Raw genomic sequence first — 21,161 nt, 5'->3', positions numbered from 1 at the left:
CTGGCACCTTATCTTAATGACAGAAGTTTTATTACCCCTGAGGCTTGCTTAACTGTCTAAGGTAGTATTTTACAGATGTTGGGTTTCTCTGGAATCGACGTCTCCCTCGATGAAGGAAGCTTAGGCAAGTGCATCTTGGAATCAATAATTCAAATGGAAAGAGCTACAGATGGATTCGTCAAATACCTTGGATCGTCCCCAGGCACGGAGGGCAAGGTACTTTACTTTACTTCCACTTACACGAATCATCTCAGCAATAATAACACTCGCTTCATTGACAATTACAACAACACTATTCACTATCAAACTCTTATCTGTCATTTCATCATGAATTGGCGCCCTCTCCCGTGGTGGAGCCGAATGCACTTCCACGAATATCGATGCATCGTCTGCAACAGCGTGCTCCGTGTTCACCCCAGCCAGAACTCAGTAACCGAATATGTCCCCACTGATAGGTGCTACAACTGCAATTACGAAATATCATACAGTCTCGCAACGCATGATGAGACATCTTCGCAACAGTTTCTCCAAACAAGGCTCCCACTGGTGCAAGCGGCAGAGCAGATAGCAGACGAATTAGCTGAGGCCTCGACTCCACTGTGAGTTAACTACCCCAGTCACAACTACCGTATAGTGGTGGAAAGAGACGCCGTTGGGAACTTCAACACCGTAAGACTTCGTTCAAGGCTTACTTGTTGCGATACGGCGTACAGCAGACCATCGACACACATTCCGATCGATGAATTCTGGGGGCCAGATGATGAAGGAAATCCGGAGCCCTGGGTGTATGATGAAAATCCTGAGGCGCATGATGAAAGAATCCGGAACCTCTGGGCAGTTCCGTACCCCCAGACGCATGGCCTTAACAGGTTACCGGCTACTTACCCCGTTCCTCCTCGCGGAGATGCCCATCCAGCTGACAATCCGCCTGAAGGAGATGCCGACCCAGTTGATGATGCGCCTGAAGGAGGTGCGCCTGAAGGAGATGCGCCTGAAGGAGATGCTCACCCAGTTGATAATGCGCCTGACAGGGATACCCATCAAGCCGATGATGCGCCTGCACCACACCAGAGCCCCAACGAGCCAGAAGAGGGGCTCAATATTATGAGAGGCCTATGAGCAGCACAAAGAACACACAAGTGATGCAAGAGGAACCTTGGGATGTCATGAAGAAGCTATATTGGGTAGCGCCTCGAAGGACCCAGAAACCACAACTGAGGGCTGTATTCACTCTGTAACAGCGTTTGATGGCAAACTACTCTTAATGGCCATATTCGAAGCCTCAGCCGGAGGAATGCAAGGTGCTGTTTGCATGGAGGTGAATCATTCACACTGAGGAAAGCTTGTCAGCCAGTCGAACTCCAAATCAGCGCAAGTTGAAGAAGTCGAAGAGACGGCCCGGAGCAGGAAGTTAAGGCTAGAGTCTAGTTGGACACTTTGGTGCAAATATGAAATAAAATAAAGCGTGATCAATTTTACCTCAAGCTTTCTTCTTGTTGGGTGTGTTTTGCGATTAGCATGCACATTAACGTTCCCTATTTCGAATCCAATATGAATAACTCGGAAACTTAAGAAAATATATTATCCTGTAGCTGCAAAAGAGTGATAGAGCAGTCTCTGGAGTCTTAAGAGGAGAGAAAGCCTTTGGAGACACTTGCCAAAGTGAACTGCGTCTTTCAGGTGTCTCCCCCGAAGTTCAGGAGTTAGAGTTGGAGAAGCATCAAGCAATGGAATTTATTTGAGATCATGAGAGATGTCTTATCAGGGCGCAATGCATTGCCTGGTAAGAGAACACTCCTCACTTCAGTATTAGAGCTGTCTACCGGAGGAAGTTCGCCGGAGCATAAGCGTATGAGGCACTCAGATTCATCATGATCAACCGCTAAACCTCAGCCGTCGGTTTCAAACTCGGTACATGTGAGCTCAGGAACGGTGAAACCCAATATCAGAGAGTGTTTGGATGAAACTGACGGACGTTTAGTCTAGAAGCATAAAACTGGTGAGTTACGCCCGTAGAACGTTTGTCGGGTACTTGATATGACGCCTCGGGACGAATGGTGGGAGAGTTAGTAGGTTTTATGATAGTCTGTGGAGGTCCCGGGAATTCCAGTCACGGTGGCTAGTGGAATATAGAACGAAGGAGTCGGCACATGTGCAGCCTAGCGCGGGAGATATCATCATGAGATTGGATATCAAGATCATGCGGGAGGATTATACAAGTTTAGCCAGAGATCAGCATCATGAGCTCATGGAGTCACGAATTGCGTAAATTCTAAATAACGTCCTCAGTTAAATCTCTAGTTCAAAATGGAATCGGATTTAAGAGCCCCGGAGTTTGCTCTAGCTCAGCCTCTCATGCCAGGCACCACACGCCAAAGACCCTGGGGAAGAGAGCCCAAGCCGCGAAAGGTTATCGCCAGCAAACGTCTTCCCGTGGACGCTGAAGATACTCAATAGGACAAGAGCCGAGGAGATGGGACCTTTTGACCACCGCCACGAGAACCCTACCCTGCCTAGCAGGATCGTCATGCGTGATGATGATCGCTGTGGTGTTTGAAGATCAAGGCGTTAGTCTTTCGGGAACACAGGGTTTTGCGAATGGCCTCATTTGCCTCTGTATAAGGCCTCAGCAAGTCGAAAAGACTCGGTACGTCTCTGTAATTCCAAATATCGATCTGAAGCTATCACCAGGTCCAGCAGTAGAGACATGTTAACGGGTACTGCCGAAGATAAAGCTTCCAGAACAAAGTCGAGAACCCACAAAGTCCCCCCACGAAACGGGTCAAGAGCAGGATCCCAGAGTCTAGAACTCGGAAGCGAAGAACTTGGGAATTGTCAGGCGGTGGCAGTGAAAGAGAAACCAACTACTACAGTACTAGTTAGTGGCGAAACCATACGGATACAGTACATGCCTAGCGTTGGAGGAAAGCTTATGGCCCCAAAGCCGAGGGGAGGTAATGAAACATCAGAATGAAACTGGAAGTGATGTGTTGACGGGAGGCAGCTGAATAACTATCGCTTGAACCTTTCGTGAGAAACCATTGCCTTACCGTACCTATCAGAGGCGAGATGAGGCCTGAAAGCGCCAAGTTTTAAGACACGTCCGTTTCTGGCTGTTGTATGTCGTATCTGTATGTGTGACGTGACGTTTGATTAACGGGTGTAGAAAAAGGGAAAAAGGAGTAATTAGAGTTGGCCGTTGCCTCGTCAAATTACGAATGTTGTATTGTATTGGATTGGATCGCGGTGAATGCCGTAGCACATCCATCATTGCGCATCACTTACTCTCAGAGCTTGTTATATTAAAATCACCATGTCCTCTCACTTTCCCGTGGCCAGCACGGCTCTTTCAATTCCTCATCTACCGCGGTAGATCTTCTCCTTCTTCTCTTTAGTACGACATTGGTGTCAGCGTTTTACTGGTTTATTTCAACACCACCCTTTTTGTTGTCTTGCCGTTGGTGGCTATCAATCAACAACGAACCAACCAACGCCAAGTTCATGTTATTGCTTTTTTCTACGAATTGCATATCAAAGAGACATCGACAATTTCTGTGGCTTTCTCTTTCGCATTGTCTTTTCGGCATCAGCGTCGACGTTGCATTGTGGCTTGCTACTCTCTTCGGCACTCACTCATCTCGCGTCTTACGTTACAGAGCGTCGCTTGATGAAGACACCAATTCGGTATTCGGCGTCTTCTCCAACTGAGACATCGCGAGTATTCCCAATACAAGAAACAGAGCCACCAAGACAAGGTAAATTTCACCAACAAACGCCTCCACTTACACATACTGACTCTCGAACAAGTCCCTACACCTACTACCGTGACATCGTGTCACACTTCGCTGAAGCATTACCAGCCAACTCTTCAGTGCAGACATGTGTCGAATGATGATTTTCAGAGGACATTGCACGTGTTGCGACCAGCCTCAGACTTGGGTTGACTTGACCCAAGAACTGTCATGCCTTGAGGCCAAGAACAACGGATGGTTCGGTGGATGTCGGCGAGGTATCCTTGTCGAAGAGCATGATTTCAACCAAGAATGCCCCGTATGTCATGAGGAAGACGAGGGCATTGGAGGCTTAGATGAAAGTCACATAATGCCACTTCAACAGACATCACAAACACAAAGCAGCCTCGGCAAGAGAGCAGCCGGGGACCGAGGAGAATCCAGCGATGGCTCCAAGAAACAGAAGACTTGAACAAAGCGCACACTTATCGGCGTTGGGTTTGCTTTTAGGAACCAGGCATAATGGGACGGGCAGGTTGATTTTCGACTGACTTATCGACGACCAACATATACACCATCTATAATGAGAAGGGCGAGAACAGTGGTAATGAATAATGAACAAGCAAGTTCAGGATCGTCGAGGAAACCATATTCAACGAATGTAATATAGTTATCTATGGGTTCAATAATGTCTATTATATCTACACACAAGAATGAATACCTAATTTAAAACTCTTTCCCTTGCCAAGTCTCTTGAGCAGCCTTCCAGTATCTATCAGCATCAACTCTGACATGAGCGACATGGGCACCTCCAGCAAACTTCTCTGTTCTAACAACAGCGCCATTGTCCTTTGCTTGTTGAGCATGTGATTCAACATCCTCCCAACCAACTGAGAGGTCTGCATCTCCGTAAAGGTATGCCCGCATAGTCTCCCGGCTGATTCTCTCAGGCGTATTGAGAGCCGAGGCATAGGCAGTATGCGGTTCCACACCTAACCATAGTTTGTAGTAGACCCATGCAAAACCCAGAAATACCCAGACAAGGGGAGACAAAAATGGTGGGAATCCGGTTGAGAGGACATGGTGATCTCGTTTCCAGTGGAAGTATCCGGGACATGAGTCCATCACGACAGCATGTCGCGGAATTGGTTTGCCGCCTAGTGAAGTTTCCCACATCTCCCAAAGCGTGGCAGCAGAACTGACACCACCATTGGAAAATATATGGATGAGAAAGCTGGGTGCATCTTCTTGTCCGTTATTGACAGACTGCAGAATTGGTAAAGCTGACTCGAATAGACGACGTCGTAGAGCTGGTTGAATATATAGCTTGGTAGAAGCGCGGAAGAGGAGTATGGCAGATGCTAGGTAGAGCTCGCGATACTGAGAGATGTACTTTGCTATATGAATATCGCGAGCTTCCGACCAAGAAAGAATGATAATGAGTGGAGGATCACCAGAAGTTGTGGTTTTGGGAGTCGTTGGTGTTGACTCAGCGGGCCGAAAATATGATACGGCTGGACTAAGAACATCCATGAAAGCCAACGGTGATGCCTTGGAGGTTGCCATGATGAGGCCTTGATTGAGCTGTTCTGGGTCTGGATGATAAACAGGCTTTGGATTTGGTCCGGCGAGGATATATGTTCGTTTTATACATAAACGATGTCAGGAATCTTGCCCTCCGGGCGATGCTCCGTAATCATCGGCCTATTTGAGGAACCGCGGGCCCCGCTGGGACCGGAGCCGGACGGAGGAACAGAGCCAATGGACCGGAGGCTTTCGGAGACTTTTTCTTACACATGGCAGCAATCATAGGCTCAGACTCTTTAGAAAATAATGTATTATGAGTGATGCCAAGGCTATTCTATGTCGAAACTCATCATGTCTCCAAACTTTCAACAGAGAGAACCTGCTCCTCGATAAAGTCAAAGAATTTCATTGCTTCATTCTCAGCCTTAATCTCATCAACCCTCTTCTTGAAGCTGTCATCTGCCAAGATACGATCGACACCTGACCGCACCGTATCTGGTGTAGGCCTGCCCGTTTTCAAGTTGATCGCAACACCACTCCATTCTCCGCGCATTGCAATCTCTGGTTTGTCCTCAGTCTCACCTGCAAGAACCAAAGGAACACCGTTAGTTACTCCGTGAAGAAAGCCACCATACCCAGCATTCATGACGAACACCGAAGCATGAGGCAGGAGAGCGTCGTAGGGGAGGTAATCGATGACGCGGGTGTTGGAAGGAATAGTGATGTCGTCAGGAAGAAAAGCACCCCTTTGCCCGAGGATTGCTACCACGAGGAGGTCATCGCGGTCAGAGAGGGCCTTGATGGTAGGAATGATAAGGTTGGTTGCGTCGCGAGCAATAGTTCCCTGAGTCACTGCAACGATACGTCGGTCCCCGCGCTTCACATCATCCCACCAAGAAGGATAGGCAAAGTCTGCAGGAATAGGTTTGGGTGTTGCGCAACCTGAGAACTTGACGTTTGAGGGCACATCAGACCGAGAATACTCGAGACTGGGAGGGCACATCTGAATCGAAAGATCATGCATGAGCATCCAATGGTGAAAAGGAATCTGAGGTTCCAGAATCTCAGTGGTGCCAAGACCCTTAAGAACCTCTTCCTGGTGGGCGATAACATCAGCGAAAGGTCCACCAACCATCACCTGATTCATGAATTGATTTCTCGCACGGCCAGACTCTGTTGAGTCAGGAGGAAGACCCGGACCAAAAGGTGCAGTGTCGATGCTGGTAGCCATGTAAGGGATAGGATTCAAGTTGATCACCTTGGGTCGCTTGGTATATCCTTTGGGGAGAGGTCCACCGAGGGAGATAGGATTAGCACCCATAAAGCACGTCTCTGGCATGACAACCACTTCCCTCTCTGGATCCTCAGCTCTGATACCCTCGAGGACTCCCTTGAGGATCCTCCAGCGCTCAGGAGTTTGTCCAGTGAAGATATGTCTGATATCATAAAGAAGTCGAGGAATGCCAGCGGGGATAGCCTCACGTTCTGCCATAAGCTTGGGGTTCACTAGAGGTGGGACGGTAACATGTTGGACGCCGGCGTCTGTGATTGCTTTTTCGAATTGGTCACCGGCGATGAAAGTGACCTCGAAGCCACGCTGGACGAGATCTTCTGCGATTCGAATCAAGGGATATGTGTGGCCGTCCACAGGAGTTGCACCAAAAACAAGATGGGGTTTACTGGTGTTGGTTGGGCCAGTGATTGTTGTCTGCTTGATACCAGTAGCTGTTTTAGCTACATCAGACAGATGGGATGCCATGATCGTGTCAGATAGAGGGAGAGAGGATAGTCAAAGAGAAATTGAGACTGGGTGTACAACAAGAGTTATGAAAGCAACACTCGGGAGACAGGACATTGAAAGAGACCAGATGCGTTCCTTTTATTCCTGGGAAGCATCCTGAGGTAGTCATCATTCTTGATACCATATCTCTCGGCTTCTCAAAGGCCGAGAACCCTGCTGCAGGTATGCTCAGCTACTGGGACAAAATGCAGGCCGTTAACAATGAAAACCAATGAAAGTCCACATTTCCCGAAAACTTAAGCCTCATGAAGCAAGGTTCCAGGACGACCTTCCGGATCTTGATATTGCAGCAAAGCCCCAGAGCTGACGTCTCGATAGATGACCTAGAAATACCCCTATATGCAAGTCTGCTTACTGTAAGACGATCTGAAATCCACAATTGGCAATCCAAGAAGTGTCCAAGCCTCCAGCCCTGCCATCATTTGGTTTCTGAGCCAATGGATCCCAGCACGTTATGGAGTTGAATACGACAAGCGCCGCGCTATCGTGGTAGTGTAGTGGTGCATCAGCCCTATCTCGGCTGTGTAAGATGATGACATCTGCATGCTCTTCCTTGATTCGCCCCCAACCTATACGATATGCGAGTGGATGCTAAAAAAAAAGAGTGAGATTTTCGTTTCACTTCGGAAAGTTCTTGTAGTAAAAAGCTGCGGATAATATGTTAATGTTGCGGAGTTTGGAAGTGCATGTGCACTCAAACCACCGACAACCAATACATTAGAAATGCCAAGCATGAACCAGTATCTTTTATACATATGCCAGGAGGAGGATGGAGCGCGCTCGTCTAGTGATACGTAAAAGACCAGGTTCTGTAAGCGGGTTGCTTTGTCTACAAGGAACTTCAGTCAGTAATGGCTCATTTCGTTGCTGACATGATTGATATTTGAGGTATCAGATCGATAATGCACAGTCTAAGCAGTAGCTTACTATTTTCTAGCAGCGAAACTTAGGACCACTTTCAGAGTTGAATGATTATAGAACAAATTACGTGAAAGTGCAAATGCCATAGTGAGGTTGCTTAATACAGAGCCAAGTTTCAGATTGGCAGCCTCGCAGTAAGCTTGCGAGAATTAGTCAGCGCAGTGTCTTGTTTCTCGTTTATCCTAACCAGTCGGTAACTCAATTATTCTGCTATGACATTCTCTTGAAACCTGGAAACAAGACTGAGTGATGGTGGATGTAGCACCGGATCTCGGGGTCTTATTCGTTGAGTCCCAATATCTTGTTCTCTTCGGGAGCCTGCAGGACATTCGTGTATCTCCGCCATGGAGCAGATAACGAAAAGCTCGTTTATGGGCTCTGTATATGATCAGACTTGGTCACGTATAACCCTGCGAACTGTGATCTGCGAGATCTGGGTGCAAGCAACGACATGAAGTAGCAGGATATTCTTATACGAAGTTTCACATCAATTGCATCATCTACTTACCAAGTTCATAGTTAGGTTGGTATGTCAGGCATAGAAGAAATTTGATCTCAGTCCAAAGAAGGACATAATATCACTGACCATGACCCTTTAGTATGTTTACGAGATAACTAAACCTCGATCCCCAAGCTATTTGAATATGAAAATCTTCTAATCAGATGAGCCATGGAAGTAAGGTATATATAGGTATCGTCTAGGACTGATTCGAGGTACGCTGCGTCATAATAGGCAGAAATATTGTCTTTTCAGCGAGTCTCCTATTGTTGTTGGACCTTCCACGCTATGTAGCCGAGCCCAAGAAGGAAGGCACCTCCATGGCAGTGCCAAGAGAGGTGCCTGCCTTGATGCACAGGTAAACCCCGTTTCAATATTCTCGAGGGTTTTTGAAATCACATTTTATCCCCTGTATCAACAACCTCACCGTTCCTAACCTCCCCCGATAACCTTACAGCTCAAGTGCTCATTGTCAAGATGAGATCGCTTCACTTTATCTTCATTCTCCTCGCCATCATCACATGCCCTGCTTTTGCGGCCGTGGCTGCCAATGAGGTTGCTCAGGCACACTGGGATATTTCAACTTCACTCAACGGCTTCTCCTTTGAACGAGCCAAGCCTATCTCTGCCAAGACTATTGACCGCACCGGTGTTCGAATGTCACGACTCAAGAGCCTCAAGCACAAGACTGACTCCTATCCGAGATCTGCTCTCTCCCATCTCACACGAACTCATCTCGCAACAGCCGGAAAGGGTACCGTCCCTCACAAAAACATTTCTGCTGTCGGGAGCTTCTCCACTGCGTATGCCATTCAGTGCACCTGGGACGACGCCCCCGTTTGGCTCATCTTCGACACTGGAAGCTCTGATACTTGGGCCGCCAAGACTGGATTCACCTGTGAGGATGCATCCGGTAACGTGAGGAAAGCCCAATCTCCATGCAGTTTCGGTCAACCTCATATCAAGAGCTTCCTTCACGATATCTCTGAAGTCTACTTTCATCGCCGTTATGGTTCTGGAGAGGATGTATCAGGGCCCATGGGGGTCTCTGATATCGCTTGCGGTGGCATTTTGGTCCCCAAACAGCAAGTCGGCTTGGCCAGTAGAGCCTATTGGCGTGGCGACAACACCACCGTTGGTATTCTAGGCCTTGCCTATTCATCTCTAACAAGCGCCTATCTCGGTGACCCCAACGACACATCCGATGAATCTGAATGGAACAATTACCCTTACTCGCCTTGGTTCACCACAGCTATCTCAAAGGGCGTGGTCGATCCTGTCTTCAGCGTCTCTATCGAAAGAAACACCAGTGATGGTGTCCTGGCCTGGGGTGGCCTTCCTCCTATGCCATGGGGACCCAAGTCATTCGCAGCAACAGATCTCGTCATTGTCAGTTGATCCGGCAGGGATTGGGTTTTCTTAACGTTCATGTTTCTGACAAACTTACAGGCCAAACTAGTTGAGCGAGAGAAGACTGGCTGGGAACCGTCTTTCTACACCATCATTCCTGATGGCTTACAATGGGGAAGCACAACAGACACGGCAAAATACCCCTACATCGTTGACACTGGGACCACAATGATGCATATTCCTCCTCGTTAGTCAGCCTGCTTCACATTCCTGATGTTTACTGACAGCCCTAAAAGCACTGGCTGAAGCCATCGCCAAAGCCTTCCAACCCCCAGCCACATGGATGTTTGAGTGGAGTGCCTACTTTGTCGATTGCAATGCCATCCCTCCTCATTTTGCGGTCATCATCAAAGGGGTCCGGTTCTGGATCAACCCAGCTGATCTGATCTATCAAGATTTCACCGAACCGGTGACTGGAAAATGTGCAATTGCAATTTCGACGGGAGGATCTGGGCCATATATCTTGGGAGACCTGTTCTTGCAGAACGTTGTGGCTGTCTTCGATGTGGGTGGCGCAGAGATGCGCTTCTACTCCAAATAGCTGTCCGTGTCTAGGAAGCCTGTCACCTAAGAAGCAAATAAGGGGTGTAACCCTGTAGAGGCAGAATGTCAAAGGTGTAAAATATACTGGTTGAAGCAGAAATTGTTGCCATCATGCATTCAGTGCTTCCATGAATAAGTCATAACATGATCGGTCAGCTAACGCTGGCGTATGAAGCAAGATGTCTCTGCCCAGGGGTTCCAGGGTGGAGACGCCCATAGAACTACAGATACGAGTAAGGATGTTGTCTATATGAATCTAGCTCCCTAACCTAAGACTAAATGCATAGGTAGGTAATCACTCGAGTTCCAAGCTCCAAACAAGTTTGATATTGGATGCTTTACACTGGCAGCACATGGCATTGTGCTGATCTCGATACCCCTGGATGTACAAGAGGGGCCACACACCACTGCAACAAAAATGGGGTAATAATGTAAGGCCAGTGGACTGGTCTTAGATACATAATCCAGAACAGAAACTCTAGTCCTCAGCAAAATATCAGCCAAGAGCCTGGCTGTTTTTATTCTTTTTATCTTTTCATGTAGAATCGGCGGGCGTTGAGGGCTTGGATTCATGTCTGTTCTTCTGGGCTGAAATGCTGGCTTCTGCCTCCGCGAGTAGACGCGGACGCTCTGCTCTCCTCGGCAATTTTTATTGCCAAAATTGTATTGAGAAGAATATTGTCGACTTAAATTTCCAGTTCACAAAGTTTGAAGGGGTTTCGATCCAGATAGAAACGACAGTTGGTACTTCAAGTATTAGGGGGCCTCTTCTCCATTGCCACTTATACAGCGTCATCTCGTGATGACGGTATCAGTCAGCGCAGAGTAACCCTTAGCTTTATCCTTAGGTTTTCACTACTTGTGAATAAGAATCAACTGGCGCGTGAGACACCAGGAACTGATGCGCGAAGCCCGGCGATTTCTTACTCCATGAACTGCTTTCTGTGTATGTCAATATCTACACCAAACAAGAGGAGACAAGAGAACTTAGGGACCTCTTTGCTAAGGGACAAAAATACTAAGAAGATTTACTATGAACTTGATAGATTTTTAGACTGACTGTTTTTGACACCTTAATTTAGAGCCAGAAGTTTTCTTGCTCTGAGGGCCAGAGTCTAAGTGAAATTCTCAGCGAAAAGATCCAATACAAACACCATCGTGTATCTGCAGTGGAACGTGATTCGTCGTGTGATGTTAGGTGGGATTCTTATCGCGATAACCCGCAATGGAAGGTAGTCCGTGGTAGTTATCCTGCTGTTTCTAGCTGTCATCCATCTTCACACGTTCACGATTGCCTCCATCGCAAGTCAAGCATTCGACTCCAGTCACAAGACTCGACTTAAAAGACATCCTGGACTGACACATCCCATCCTGTTGGGTTCAGATACTGGATCACCAGAGAAAAAACCTTACCACTTCAACATTTGTCATCGACGTCTGATATTACGGGCCGAAGCACAAGAAAATTATGAGAGGTGTCGCAGCTGGACCTCCGTCACCTGTACGGACAAGGGGTCGTGCAAACACCTTTGCCTTTAGCAAGGTACGAGATAAAACATTTCTTTGATTCATTGTTAGTGTTCAAGCGAACGAATCCGATCCACCAAATTTCGTTATCGTGAGGCCGCAAGGCGGTGTAAGGGCAGCACCACAACACAACAGAAAGCCGCAAAAGCAACTAAACCTGGGGTGAGGGGACCCCACGTTCGAAAAGTCTGGGAGCTTGGGGGAGAAAGAGCTTCAAGGTGCATCTACCATCATATCACAACGTCAAATCGAATGGAAGACGGGTCAGAAGATGGATGACCCCATATATAACATGCGTTGGAAATGCAAGCATCGGCCGAGAACGTACCCCAGGAACCGGCACCTGGAGACTTTCAAAAAGCAATTGCAAGTCATGATATCGCAGCAACACGATGCGACACGATACCAGTGGTGCCAATTCGGACAGACCCGGAGCTCAGCATAGGTCTCGTGAGCGGCAGCTGGTGGCGGTTCCTGCAGCATAGTTGCATCCAAACAGACGGGCCTAGGCAAACAGTTGACCGTGAATTGAGGCTGGCGGCCCGGGTAAGAGCACGGGACAAGTGTGATGAGATTTGGATCTATCAATATCCACGCCAATGCCAATGTCAATGCCTGTTTACTGGAGCTGACTCGGTTCTGGGCTCGGCGTCTTGTCGGTGTCTGGGTGAAATGCCTAAATTCACACAATCAGGGGCAATATTTTCAATGGCTACTGCACATCCTCAACACCATCTTTCTAAGCCTTTGACGCCGAAGATTGCCCTCAAATGCCTGGATATCTGGTCGCCGTCTCCGGGACCATGCCGGGAGGATCCGGAGGCAGGTCACCATGAGACAGCTGCAACGAGAGTTGAGCTAGCGGCTACGTAGAGGACTCTACAGGTCTCTGGCAGCTCTGCGGCTTTCCTCCCCCACCATCTGATCGGCAAACGGAAATGGAAATTTTACAGAGTGGAGGTTCCCCCGGTAAGAGGCCGGAAGGAACATGAAGTCAGGTTCAGGGGTGTCTTTGGAGCACCCGACCTTCTGTCCTTCCCCTACAGGACCGTCTCCGAGTCACCTTACAGGGCGTCTCAACCGTCCCGGGGCTCTACAGACACGCACGGCGTCCATCCGAGCGGCGGCGGGGGAGGTTTGACCCGCGACAGTGGATCAGAAACGCGGGCTTTAGCGGGGCAACGACGTAATCCCATTGGCCTGTCTCCATTCCATCGTCATTCATGATGGAGCCACGACCTTGAGAAAGACGATGCAAGCCGCATGCTCAACATGATTTTTTTTCTTTCGTGTTTGTGATGGAGCAAACTCGGTTACCTTGACTAAAGGATAGGCATTTTCTTCTTTCTATAGCAGCGATAAGCTGTACCGTATCAAGTGTGATACTCAGCTGGTTGGGTCCCTCTCTTAGCCTCAAAATCGACTCCATCTTCATCCCGAGCTACCTTACCTTACCTTACCTTAGCTACCTGCACCCTTACCTTACTTCACCTTGGACTTCTGTCACTTGACCTCTCTTATCCTCTTTGACCTCCTGTCCCCTTGGACTATTCGCTACCCCAGGCACGGCTTGCTACTCTATAGAGCAACTAGTTAAAGCAGCTGCTGTCCATCCATCTCAATTTCTTTTCCTTTCATCCATAGACCGCTCGCTATTCGACCCCTCATTCTATCCCCCACTTCATCTTCAGACAGCTTCTCCCCGAAGTCTTGGTTCCCTTGCCCCGGGTGCCTTTACTGCAGATCACATCAAATTCATCTGAATCTTGCTCTTCTCGACCAGCTCAACTTTGGTGCTGCATATACAGACGGGTAGAGCTTCGACTGCCTCTATTTCCTGCATCGAGCAAAGTTGCATTGAGGCCACTCAATTAGGATCAATTCGGCGTATCATTGACGTGAATCTACTCCGTTGGGAAGGAACATACCATCCATCTACGTGCCGTGCCCTCCTCATCTGATCTCAACTGGCTGGCTACCTTCGGATCCAGTCGTCGGAAAGAACTCACCCAGCTCCTTCGTTTCTCCTCACTCACCCTCTGGTCTACCTCGGCTCACACGACCACTAACATTCTGACTCCTACATTCTATCACTCGTCTTCGATTAGACTACCGTCATTCCAATCTCATCCTCTTCTTTGTTTGATGCCTCTGCAGTATTGGAGCTTCATCAGATTTGATCAGTGCCTGGCTCTCTTTTGTGAACCTTGATTGCTCTGCTCAGTAGCAGTCGCATTCAATTTTACCGCCCAACCAACTTACACCCCATTTGTCGCAAATCATCAGCCACGATGCCTTCTCGAACTAACGGTGTCGGCGTTCAGGCCGAAGATACCAGGATCTGCGTGGTCATGGTCGGTCTACCAGCCCGAGGCAAGAGTTATATTGCCCAAAGAGGTAGGTTTTATCTCTATCTGCATCTGCATCACGCGCCATCATAGCTGACCAACATCTCAGCCCAGCGATATCTTCAGTGGCTCTCCATCCCTGCTCAGACTTTCAACGTTGGCAACTACCGCCGCAATGATGCACCACAACCCACGGCCGATTTTTTCGATATCAACAATCCGGAAGGAGAACGCACCCGCCGTGCTGCCGCTGAGGCTGCTGTTGCCGACATGCTCGCCTGGTTCCGGTCTGGCGGCATTGTTGGTATTCTTGATGCTACCAATTCTACTCTGGAACGCCGCAAATGGGTCCTGGAGGTCTGCAACGAAAACGGCATCGAGGTTCTCTTTGTCGAGAGCAAGTGTGACGACGAAGAGCTTATCATGGCCAATATCCGAGACGTCAAGACTACCAGCCCGGACTACCGTGGACAGGACCCTGAGACTGCCGCCCTCGATTTCCGTAACCGCATTCGCAACTACGAAAAGGTGTACTGCACCATTGACGCTGATGGCAAAGAGTCTCACCTGACTTACCTCAAGATCATGGATGTGGGTAAGCAAGTCATTATCAGCCGTATCCGAGATTATCTCCAAAGTCGCATTGTGTACTATCTCATGAATCTGCACATCCGTCCTCGTTCAGTTTGGCTATCAAGAGTAAGAACAATTCTGTTGCGCGCTCAAATCAACCACTAATAATCCTTGTAGCACGGTGAATCCTTGTATAACATTGACGGAAGAATTGGCGGTGATACGCTTCTCTCTCCTCGTGGTGAACAATATGCCAGAAAACTTCCTGAGCTCGTCCGAAAATCAGTTGGTGTAAGTTCAGCCTCACCCTGAACATTTTTTCTGTGGCTAACACTGTGTAGGACGATCGACCACTCACAGTATGGACCTCAACTTTGCGACGTACTATTGCTACTTCTCGTTTCCTTCCACAGCACTATAATCAACTCCAGTGGAAGGCGCTCGATGAGCTTGACTCAGGAGTATGTGATGGCTTGACCTACCAGGAGATCAAGGACCGATATCCCGAGGACTTTGCCGCCCGTGATGAAGACAAGTACAACTACCGATATCGTGGCGGAGAGTCGTATCGCGATGTTGTTATCCGCCTTGAACCCATCATCATGGAATTGGAGCGAAGTGAAGATATTCTTATCGTCACCCACCAAGCTGTGCTACGATGCATATATGCATACTTCATGAAGAAGGACCAGTCTAAGAGCCCTTGGATGAACGTGCCCCTACATACCTTGATCAAACTTACCCCAGGAGCCTACGGTACCGAGGAAGTCCGCTATGAGGCCAATATTCCTGCTGTCAGCACCTGGAGAGGCAAGGGTAGCACCGCTAAGCACGAGAACCCAGCCCCTGGTGTCATGTAATACGATAGACAACATTGTCAAGTTTCGCAAGGGTCCTACGACCTGTGCTTGAGTATACGGCGAACATGCGCCCGGTGGATGACTGTTACGATTTGAAATGAGCGTGCATATGGAACAGATTTAGGGGTATGACGACACGGTAAAGCATTTTTGAGGGGCATTCTATGACTACTTGCTATGAAGAGGACAGCTCGTACGATATCCGCAGGAACTTAGGGTTCGGGAACAAAAACATACACGGCATAGTGTCACGAAAGACACAATTGTAGGGCTTCGGTAGGGCTCTGTACAGGATCAACGGCGTTCTTTTACTATTTGTCTGATAGCGGATCAGGCTGGATAATGACTAGCGTCTCTATAAAAGTGACATCAAAGCACATGACCATAACGAATTACAAACTCATGATAGCTAGATATGAGAGCAATTGTGCGTTCAGTGAACTGAAGTTGAGCATTGCGGGCAGTTGAGGACAAATTTAAACTATTGTGGCAATGCTTGACATGGGGTTGCAGGTTTTGTAATCCCCGGTTTAGGATGTTGTTGTGTCCCGGCTAACAACTAAGGTGCCTTTTACTGTCCTCATAATATCCAAGATTTCGGTTCCCTTAACTCATATTTGGGACGATAATCTACCAGTACAATAAATCGCGAGAACGACTGGGAGATGGACATGATGAGGTCATTAATGAACATCATCTCCCCAACTGATAATTGCCAATCGATCGTCCAACAGCCGACCATCGTACAAAGTCTGTAGGATCCTGCGCCGATTATGGCATCAGAGAGCACCTCCTCAACATCCCCAGCAATACCTCATCAGGCTCGCCGGGGTGGAGACCGCGGGGAAAGAAGGGCAGGGTGCGCCGGTAGTTGCTCGGTGGGGTCGATTTGTGTACCGACCCAAAGTGTTGGAGACTCATCGAGGTCAAATCGACCTCTTATACGGCGTCCATAAAAAGGGCCTTTCATGTCCTTCAGCCTTTCCTGAGCTGTTCATATTGATATCTTCTGAATCCTCTGAAGACATAGTGGGCGATGTGCGCTCCAAACCTACCATGACCACCAGATTTGGCCTTACAGGGCAGAATGTCCAGAAGCATAGGTAAGATACTGGCTTGCGCGATTTTCCGTAGTGGCTTCACTCATTATGATCGTGTGAGCTTTCATTCGATTGTCCCGTAGAACTTGGCATGTGGTGCGAGGCGCAGTCTGTGCCGGTATTGGTGTCAGATTTCCAGACTTCCTGTTTTGGCTGATTTTCTTCGGTACTTTGTTGTTTCTTTGAAACCATCTTCTTGGTCAAGGATGGAGTTTGTGATCGGGATCCTTCGCGGCGCTTCTCTCTGCTGCGTGTGGTCTTTGACATTGGCCAAGAACGACGGAATCTTCCAGTAGTTGGTGCAGTCACACTGGGAGCTGCAGGTGCACTGTACCGAGATTGTAGCTGGTGGAGGAATGTGTGGTTGGGATTGTCATGGCAAGTGCAGCGACAAGGAGCGAGGTTGGGCCCGGAGGCCTTGACAATCTTGGCAATGAGCTCGGCCATGGACAATTCGATATGAAGTTTGACGAGATATGCAAGCGGGTGAAACTCGACGTATCTAACACGACGATTAGCTGATAGACAATACTCGGGATTTTTAACATACAGAAAGGTATTCCGTAGTGACATTGACCCAATGATCAGAATCTGTTTCAGGTGTCAGCCGGCTGGTAAATGATGTTTGGCAATTCAGACTCACATCCATCGAGATGGAGACGACTACCATCATCAGGTTGAAGCGATACAACACCACATACTTGGTTAGACCGTATGATATGAGGGACGAGCGGACAAGATAGACAAAGTAGAAGTTCAGAGCCAGGTCAATAACCGCAAAAATTCCTTTCTCGATTCGGTCCCAAACGTTATTGATGTCGATATAGGTCTGGCTAATCTGCAGTCGAGCCGGTATCCAAATACAAAAGACTGAAATGTTAATAAGTGCCAGGATAATAAAGATTCCCCATTTTAGTCGTCGAACGATGGTCGGCGAAACATGGAGGAGGGCTATTCGGTTGACAATGATTTGCATAATGCAATGGATTTGAAATACCCAAAGGAGCACTGTAGAGATTAGCCCGGGGCTGCAAACTTGAGCCAGCGAACATACAGATGAAGAAGTATATTAAGAACCTAGAAAGTATTTGGTTAATCATTGAGCTTGAAGATGGAGATGAGCAGCCAAGACTCACCCTGGACGAATAGTTCCTCGAACATAACCCCAGCCAAGACCTCCAATAATGGCGCTGGAGACCAATTCAAGCCATATTAAAACCATATACGTTGTAATTCTTTGCGCGCGTTTCCATTGATGATAAGTTTGAATGCCCACACGAATGAGACCAAAAATTGCCAGACACAGAGTCATGCCAAAGGCGATGCTGACAATGGCCCAGTCAGAGCAACTTGGCTCATGGTATTCGAACCATGGTGGAATAAGCAGCCCGCCCCCCTTCATTGTATCATGGCTACCGACCTGATCAGAGGTAAGAGGTTAGATGGTTGGTGAGTGGTGCACACGATTGAACACCAGTTAGAAATGTTGGCTTGATCTCGAGGTTTTGTAGCAAGGGTCTCGGTTTGTCAAAGCCAAAAGACCAAGTCGAAATCAATTTCGAATGCCACGAAAATGTTGTAAGAAGCAAAATACGATCCCCACGCCACCGAGTCTTCGATGTCCGTATCAGGGCATTTCTGCACTGCACGGCAAGCTGAGGGTTTGTCGAGGAGGCGGGTTACGCGGAACAGAAGGACCGGTGCAATGCACGCTGTAGTGGTAGCGTCGTCCAGAGGCTGATCCTAGACTAAAGACTGGACGTTGAGGACGTGGCGCTCCTGTTGTGGAAGTCCGATGGCCCGGGTGTGGAGGGTTAGTAACTTTTAATATCACCTGCCGAGTGGTGTCTCACGGTGAAGGGGATGTTGCTTGTCACCGCTTCGGTTGAGCTTTTCTTTCCTGTAGGGATAGAGCCCAGCTCCAACAACAGAGCTGCAGGGAGGAGGATAGAGGGCCCTTTTGTCCATTCACCACCATTGACTAGTCCACGGCATTGTAATTGCCGAGACATCTTGTTAAGCGCATTCGTGACATTTGAACCAGTGATTTCCTGGCCATTGGCGTCTTGTTATGTCATTATCCTTAGTCCGCTCCACAGCAATGGAACAGTAACACCTCTAACGCTGCTCAAATTGGTGGATGATGGCTTGAACGGTAAGAGCCTCGCCAAAACAGCAAGCGATCGATAGAGTTTATCGGGCGCGGGGTACTTGCTTGGTGAGGATAAGGCCAAGCCAAGGCAATGCACGAAGGCCCGTCGATCTTAGTGTGATATGATACGTCAGAGGCAGCTGCTAGGATCTGTCTCTGCCGTCACTCAATTGCCGAATCTAGATTCGACAATCAGAGCGATTTGCGCTAGGCCAATGTTTATTAAACAAGGGAGAGTGGTTGGGTTGGAGGATGAAGAATTTGATATTGGACATGCAATTCTTTCAAGGGAGAAGTTAATTTCGATGTCGACCATTCCATTTGGGCAGGAGCTGGTCTCTGTCGGTTATTGAAACACAGGGCAGGCGCGAATAGTGGCACTTTCCAAAGGAACAGTGTGCTTTTGTCATCTGAAAAGTATCATATCATATCCACCTACAAAGTGGTGCCAGTTCAAAGATTAATGGCCATTGGAAAGTTGATATACATATATTTAAGACGCTTGCTATTGTGTCTCACTACTGGCTATCGATTCAAGCCCTGAGTGCTTCGTCCACCTGTCAAACGCAATCATCTCAACAACTCACCTAGGTACGCTTGAGGATGATACGTGAAATACACTATCTACCCATATAGGCTATTAAAAAGAAGCAAGATAAAAGCTGTGAGCCTTATTAGTGCATTTAATCACGAGCTGGACTCAGCTGAATGAGATGTGTTCGCAGAGGCTGAACAGTGTATAATTGCCACGGTGTAGTGAGTGACACCAAGCAATAGCCATCAACACCAAGCATATCATCACGAACCCAATTTGACCACCGTGACTAAACGGCCCATCGTCGTACCATTTCATGTATTTAAAGTAGGAAATTCTACCAGAAACCATGATGCCTTATCTGTCAACCCCCATTACCCCAAAGCTCGACAACTATGGCTTTCCTCTTTCAACCCCCCATCTTTGGGAACTACGTCCTCCCGATAGTTCCCATGAATGTACCTACGACGCTGGTTGTTCCAACACAAGTCGCAATAACGCCTGTTCAGATCGTTCCAGTGTATCGACCTATCTTTTCTCCATCCATCAGGATCAAGGTCATATTCCACTGTGCAGGAACTGTTCTCGCCTCTAACGATGCCTGCTACAACTATCTTCCACCTCGAGAAACAGTGCTAGGAAATTTATCCTGGTGGTCTGAACAGCATGGACTTGGAGATAAAGCTTATACCCGACGTTGTACACTCTATCTCACCAGAAGCAACCGCTCAACCCTCACTATTAACCCAATAGATGGACCTGTTTCACCACCAGATCTTGTGAAGAAGGTGTCATTTGGCGATATGACAGCCCTAGATTTCCAGACGTTGATGATGGACACAGCAACAAATAACTATGGAGCCTTTATCTTGGTCGATGTAAGTGCATCTGCTAGAATGAAGTAGTTATGGAGAAAATGGAGATAGCTCATGGAATTCTCTAGCATGCTTATGTGCCTATTAAGATTCTGGCCCAACAAACCGATAACGATCAGAGTACTCCCCCGAGCGGAAATTCAAATGACAACACTGACAGTAACCAAAATAATTCGACTGACGACACTCAGCCTGCTCCTCCTGTCGTTCGTCAACCTTCTTCACCACCGCCAGACTCATCAGCGGATGCGGTCAATACTGACACTCCTGGGCCTTCGCACACGAGAGATAATACCACCGCCCCTGAGCCAGCTGCATCAACAAGTAATACTACTCCAGCGGGAACTGGATCTGTTCCGGGACCTACGCTCCCTAAAGTTGCAAGCGTGGAGCCTGATAACACGGGAGAATAAGGGGGGTTGCAAGCGGTCAAGCAGTGACTAGATATCAAGTATTAGACCTCCTCATTCTAGTTTCTTCTGAATTCATTGATATCATCTGAAGCCCTTGAAGCAAACTGAACCTCTCAAACTGTGACTGTGATCGTGTGTTGTTTGGAAGCATCTCAGCCAAGTTGTCACTGTCAGCCCCTGGCCAGCTCATATTCACACCAACACTCGCTCGTTTCGGCGTGCTGATCAGAAGCAAAGCATCTATCTCACTGAATAAGAGCCGAGCTTCTGGCACAGTAGTTATAACACGACCCCTCACTTCAATAGCATCTCAGGTGGCCTGAATTACACACAACACCTCCTCTTC

General features: G+C 48.1%; 8 protein-coding genes across 10 annotated transcripts; 5 read left to right on the top strand and 3 right to left on the bottom strand.

Annotated features, from left to right (window-relative positions):
- Positions 1-462: 462 nt before the first annotated feature.
- FOIG_04423 (uncharacterized protein) lies at positions 463-1,469 on the top strand. The gene is made up of 2 exons (XM_031202653.1): positions 463-599; positions 714-1,469. The coding sequence occupies exon 2, from the start codon at positions 740-742 to the stop codon at positions 1,106-1,108; it is 369 nt and encodes a 122-aa protein (XP_031068100.1). The 5' UTR covers positions 463-599; positions 714-739; the 3' UTR covers positions 1,109-1,469.
- Positions 1,470-3,235: 1,766 nt separating this feature from the next.
- On the top strand, positions 3,236-5,363 carry FOIG_04422 (uncharacterized protein). The gene is made up of 2 exons (XM_031202652.1): positions 3,236-3,755; positions 3,808-5,363. Exon 2 carries the CDS (start codon positions 3,880-3,882, stop codon positions 4,201-4,203), a length of 324 nt encoding a protein of 107 aa, XP_031068099.1. The 5' UTR covers positions 3,236-3,755; positions 3,808-3,879; the 3' UTR covers positions 4,204-5,363.
- FOIG_04421 (uncharacterized protein) lies at positions 4,386-5,395 on the bottom strand. The gene has a single exon (XM_031202651.1). It carries the CDS (start codon positions 5,295-5,297, stop codon positions 4,458-4,460), a length of 840 nt encoding a protein of 279 aa, XP_031068098.1. The 5' UTR covers positions 5,298-5,395; the 3' UTR covers positions 4,386-4,457.
- A 212-nt stretch (positions 5,396-5,607) lies between these two features.
- FOIG_04420 (uncharacterized protein) lies at positions 5,608-7,017 on the bottom strand (the record flags this gene model as incomplete). The annotated part of the gene is made up of 1 exon (XM_031202650.1): positions 5,608-7,017. One exon carries the CDS (start codon positions 7,015-7,017, stop codon positions 5,608-5,610), a length of 1,410 nt encoding a protein of 469 aa, XP_031068097.1.
- Positions 7,018-8,956: 1,939 nt separating this feature from the next.
- FOIG_04419 (uncharacterized protein) lies at positions 8,957-10,548 on the top strand (the record flags this gene model as incomplete). Its single annotated transcript, XM_031202649.1, has 3 exons — positions 8,957-9,868; positions 9,929-10,076; positions 10,126-10,548. The coding sequence occupies 3 exons, from the start codon at positions 8,957-8,959 to the stop codon at positions 10,428-10,430; spliced, it is 1,365 nt and encodes a 454-aa protein (XP_031068096.1). The 3' UTR covers positions 10,431-10,548.
- A 382-nt stretch (positions 10,549-10,930) lies between these two features.
- FOIG_04418 (uncharacterized protein) lies at positions 10,931-17,376 on the top strand. Of its 3 annotated transcripts, XM_031202646.1 has the most exons (5): positions 11,721-11,975; positions 14,284-14,356; positions 14,417-15,006; positions 15,058-15,171; positions 15,222-16,245. In XM_031202646.1, exons 1-5 carry the CDS (start codon positions 11,901-11,903, stop codon positions 15,738-15,740), a joined length of 1,371 nt encoding a protein of 456 aa, XP_031068093.1. In that variant the 5' UTR covers positions 11,721-11,900; the 3' UTR covers positions 15,741-16,245. The 3 variants fall into 3 exon arrangements, with proteins under 3 accessions (XP_031068094.1, XP_031068095.1, XP_031068093.1); XM_031202647.1 differs by having other exon boundaries at positions 10,931-14,356; positions 15,222-17,376; XM_031202648.1 differs by having other exon boundaries at positions 10,931-15,006; positions 15,222-17,376.
- Positions 15,173-18,789, bottom strand: FOIG_04417 (uncharacterized protein). The gene is made up of 5 exons (XM_031202645.1): positions 17,977-18,789; positions 17,895-17,917; positions 17,484-17,848; positions 17,391-17,431; positions 15,173-17,342 (listed from the first exon to the last, which is right to left on the bottom strand). Exons 1-5 carry the CDS (start codon positions 18,240-18,242, stop codon positions 16,880-16,882), a joined length of 1,158 nt encoding a protein of 385 aa, XP_031068092.1. The 5' UTR covers positions 18,243-18,789; the 3' UTR covers positions 15,173-16,879.
- Positions 18,790-19,922: 1,133 nt separating this feature from the next.
- Positions 19,923-20,815, top strand: FOIG_04416 (uncharacterized protein; the record flags this gene model as incomplete). Its single annotated transcript, XM_031202644.1, has 2 exons — positions 19,923-20,405; positions 20,471-20,815. 2 exons carry the CDS (start codon positions 19,923-19,925, stop codon positions 20,813-20,815), a joined length of 828 nt encoding a protein of 275 aa, XP_031068091.1.
- Positions 20,816-21,161: the final 346 nt, after the last annotated feature.

Source organism: Fusarium odoratissimum (assembly GCF_000260195.1).
Source record: "Fusarium odoratissimum NRRL 54006 unplaced genomic scaffold supercont1.5, whole genome shotgun sequence".
NCBI lineage: Eukaryota > Fungi > Ascomycota > Sordariomycetes > Hypocreales > Nectriaceae > Fusarium > Fusarium odoratissimum.
This window is presented reverse-complemented; position numbering and strand designations above follow the sequence as displayed.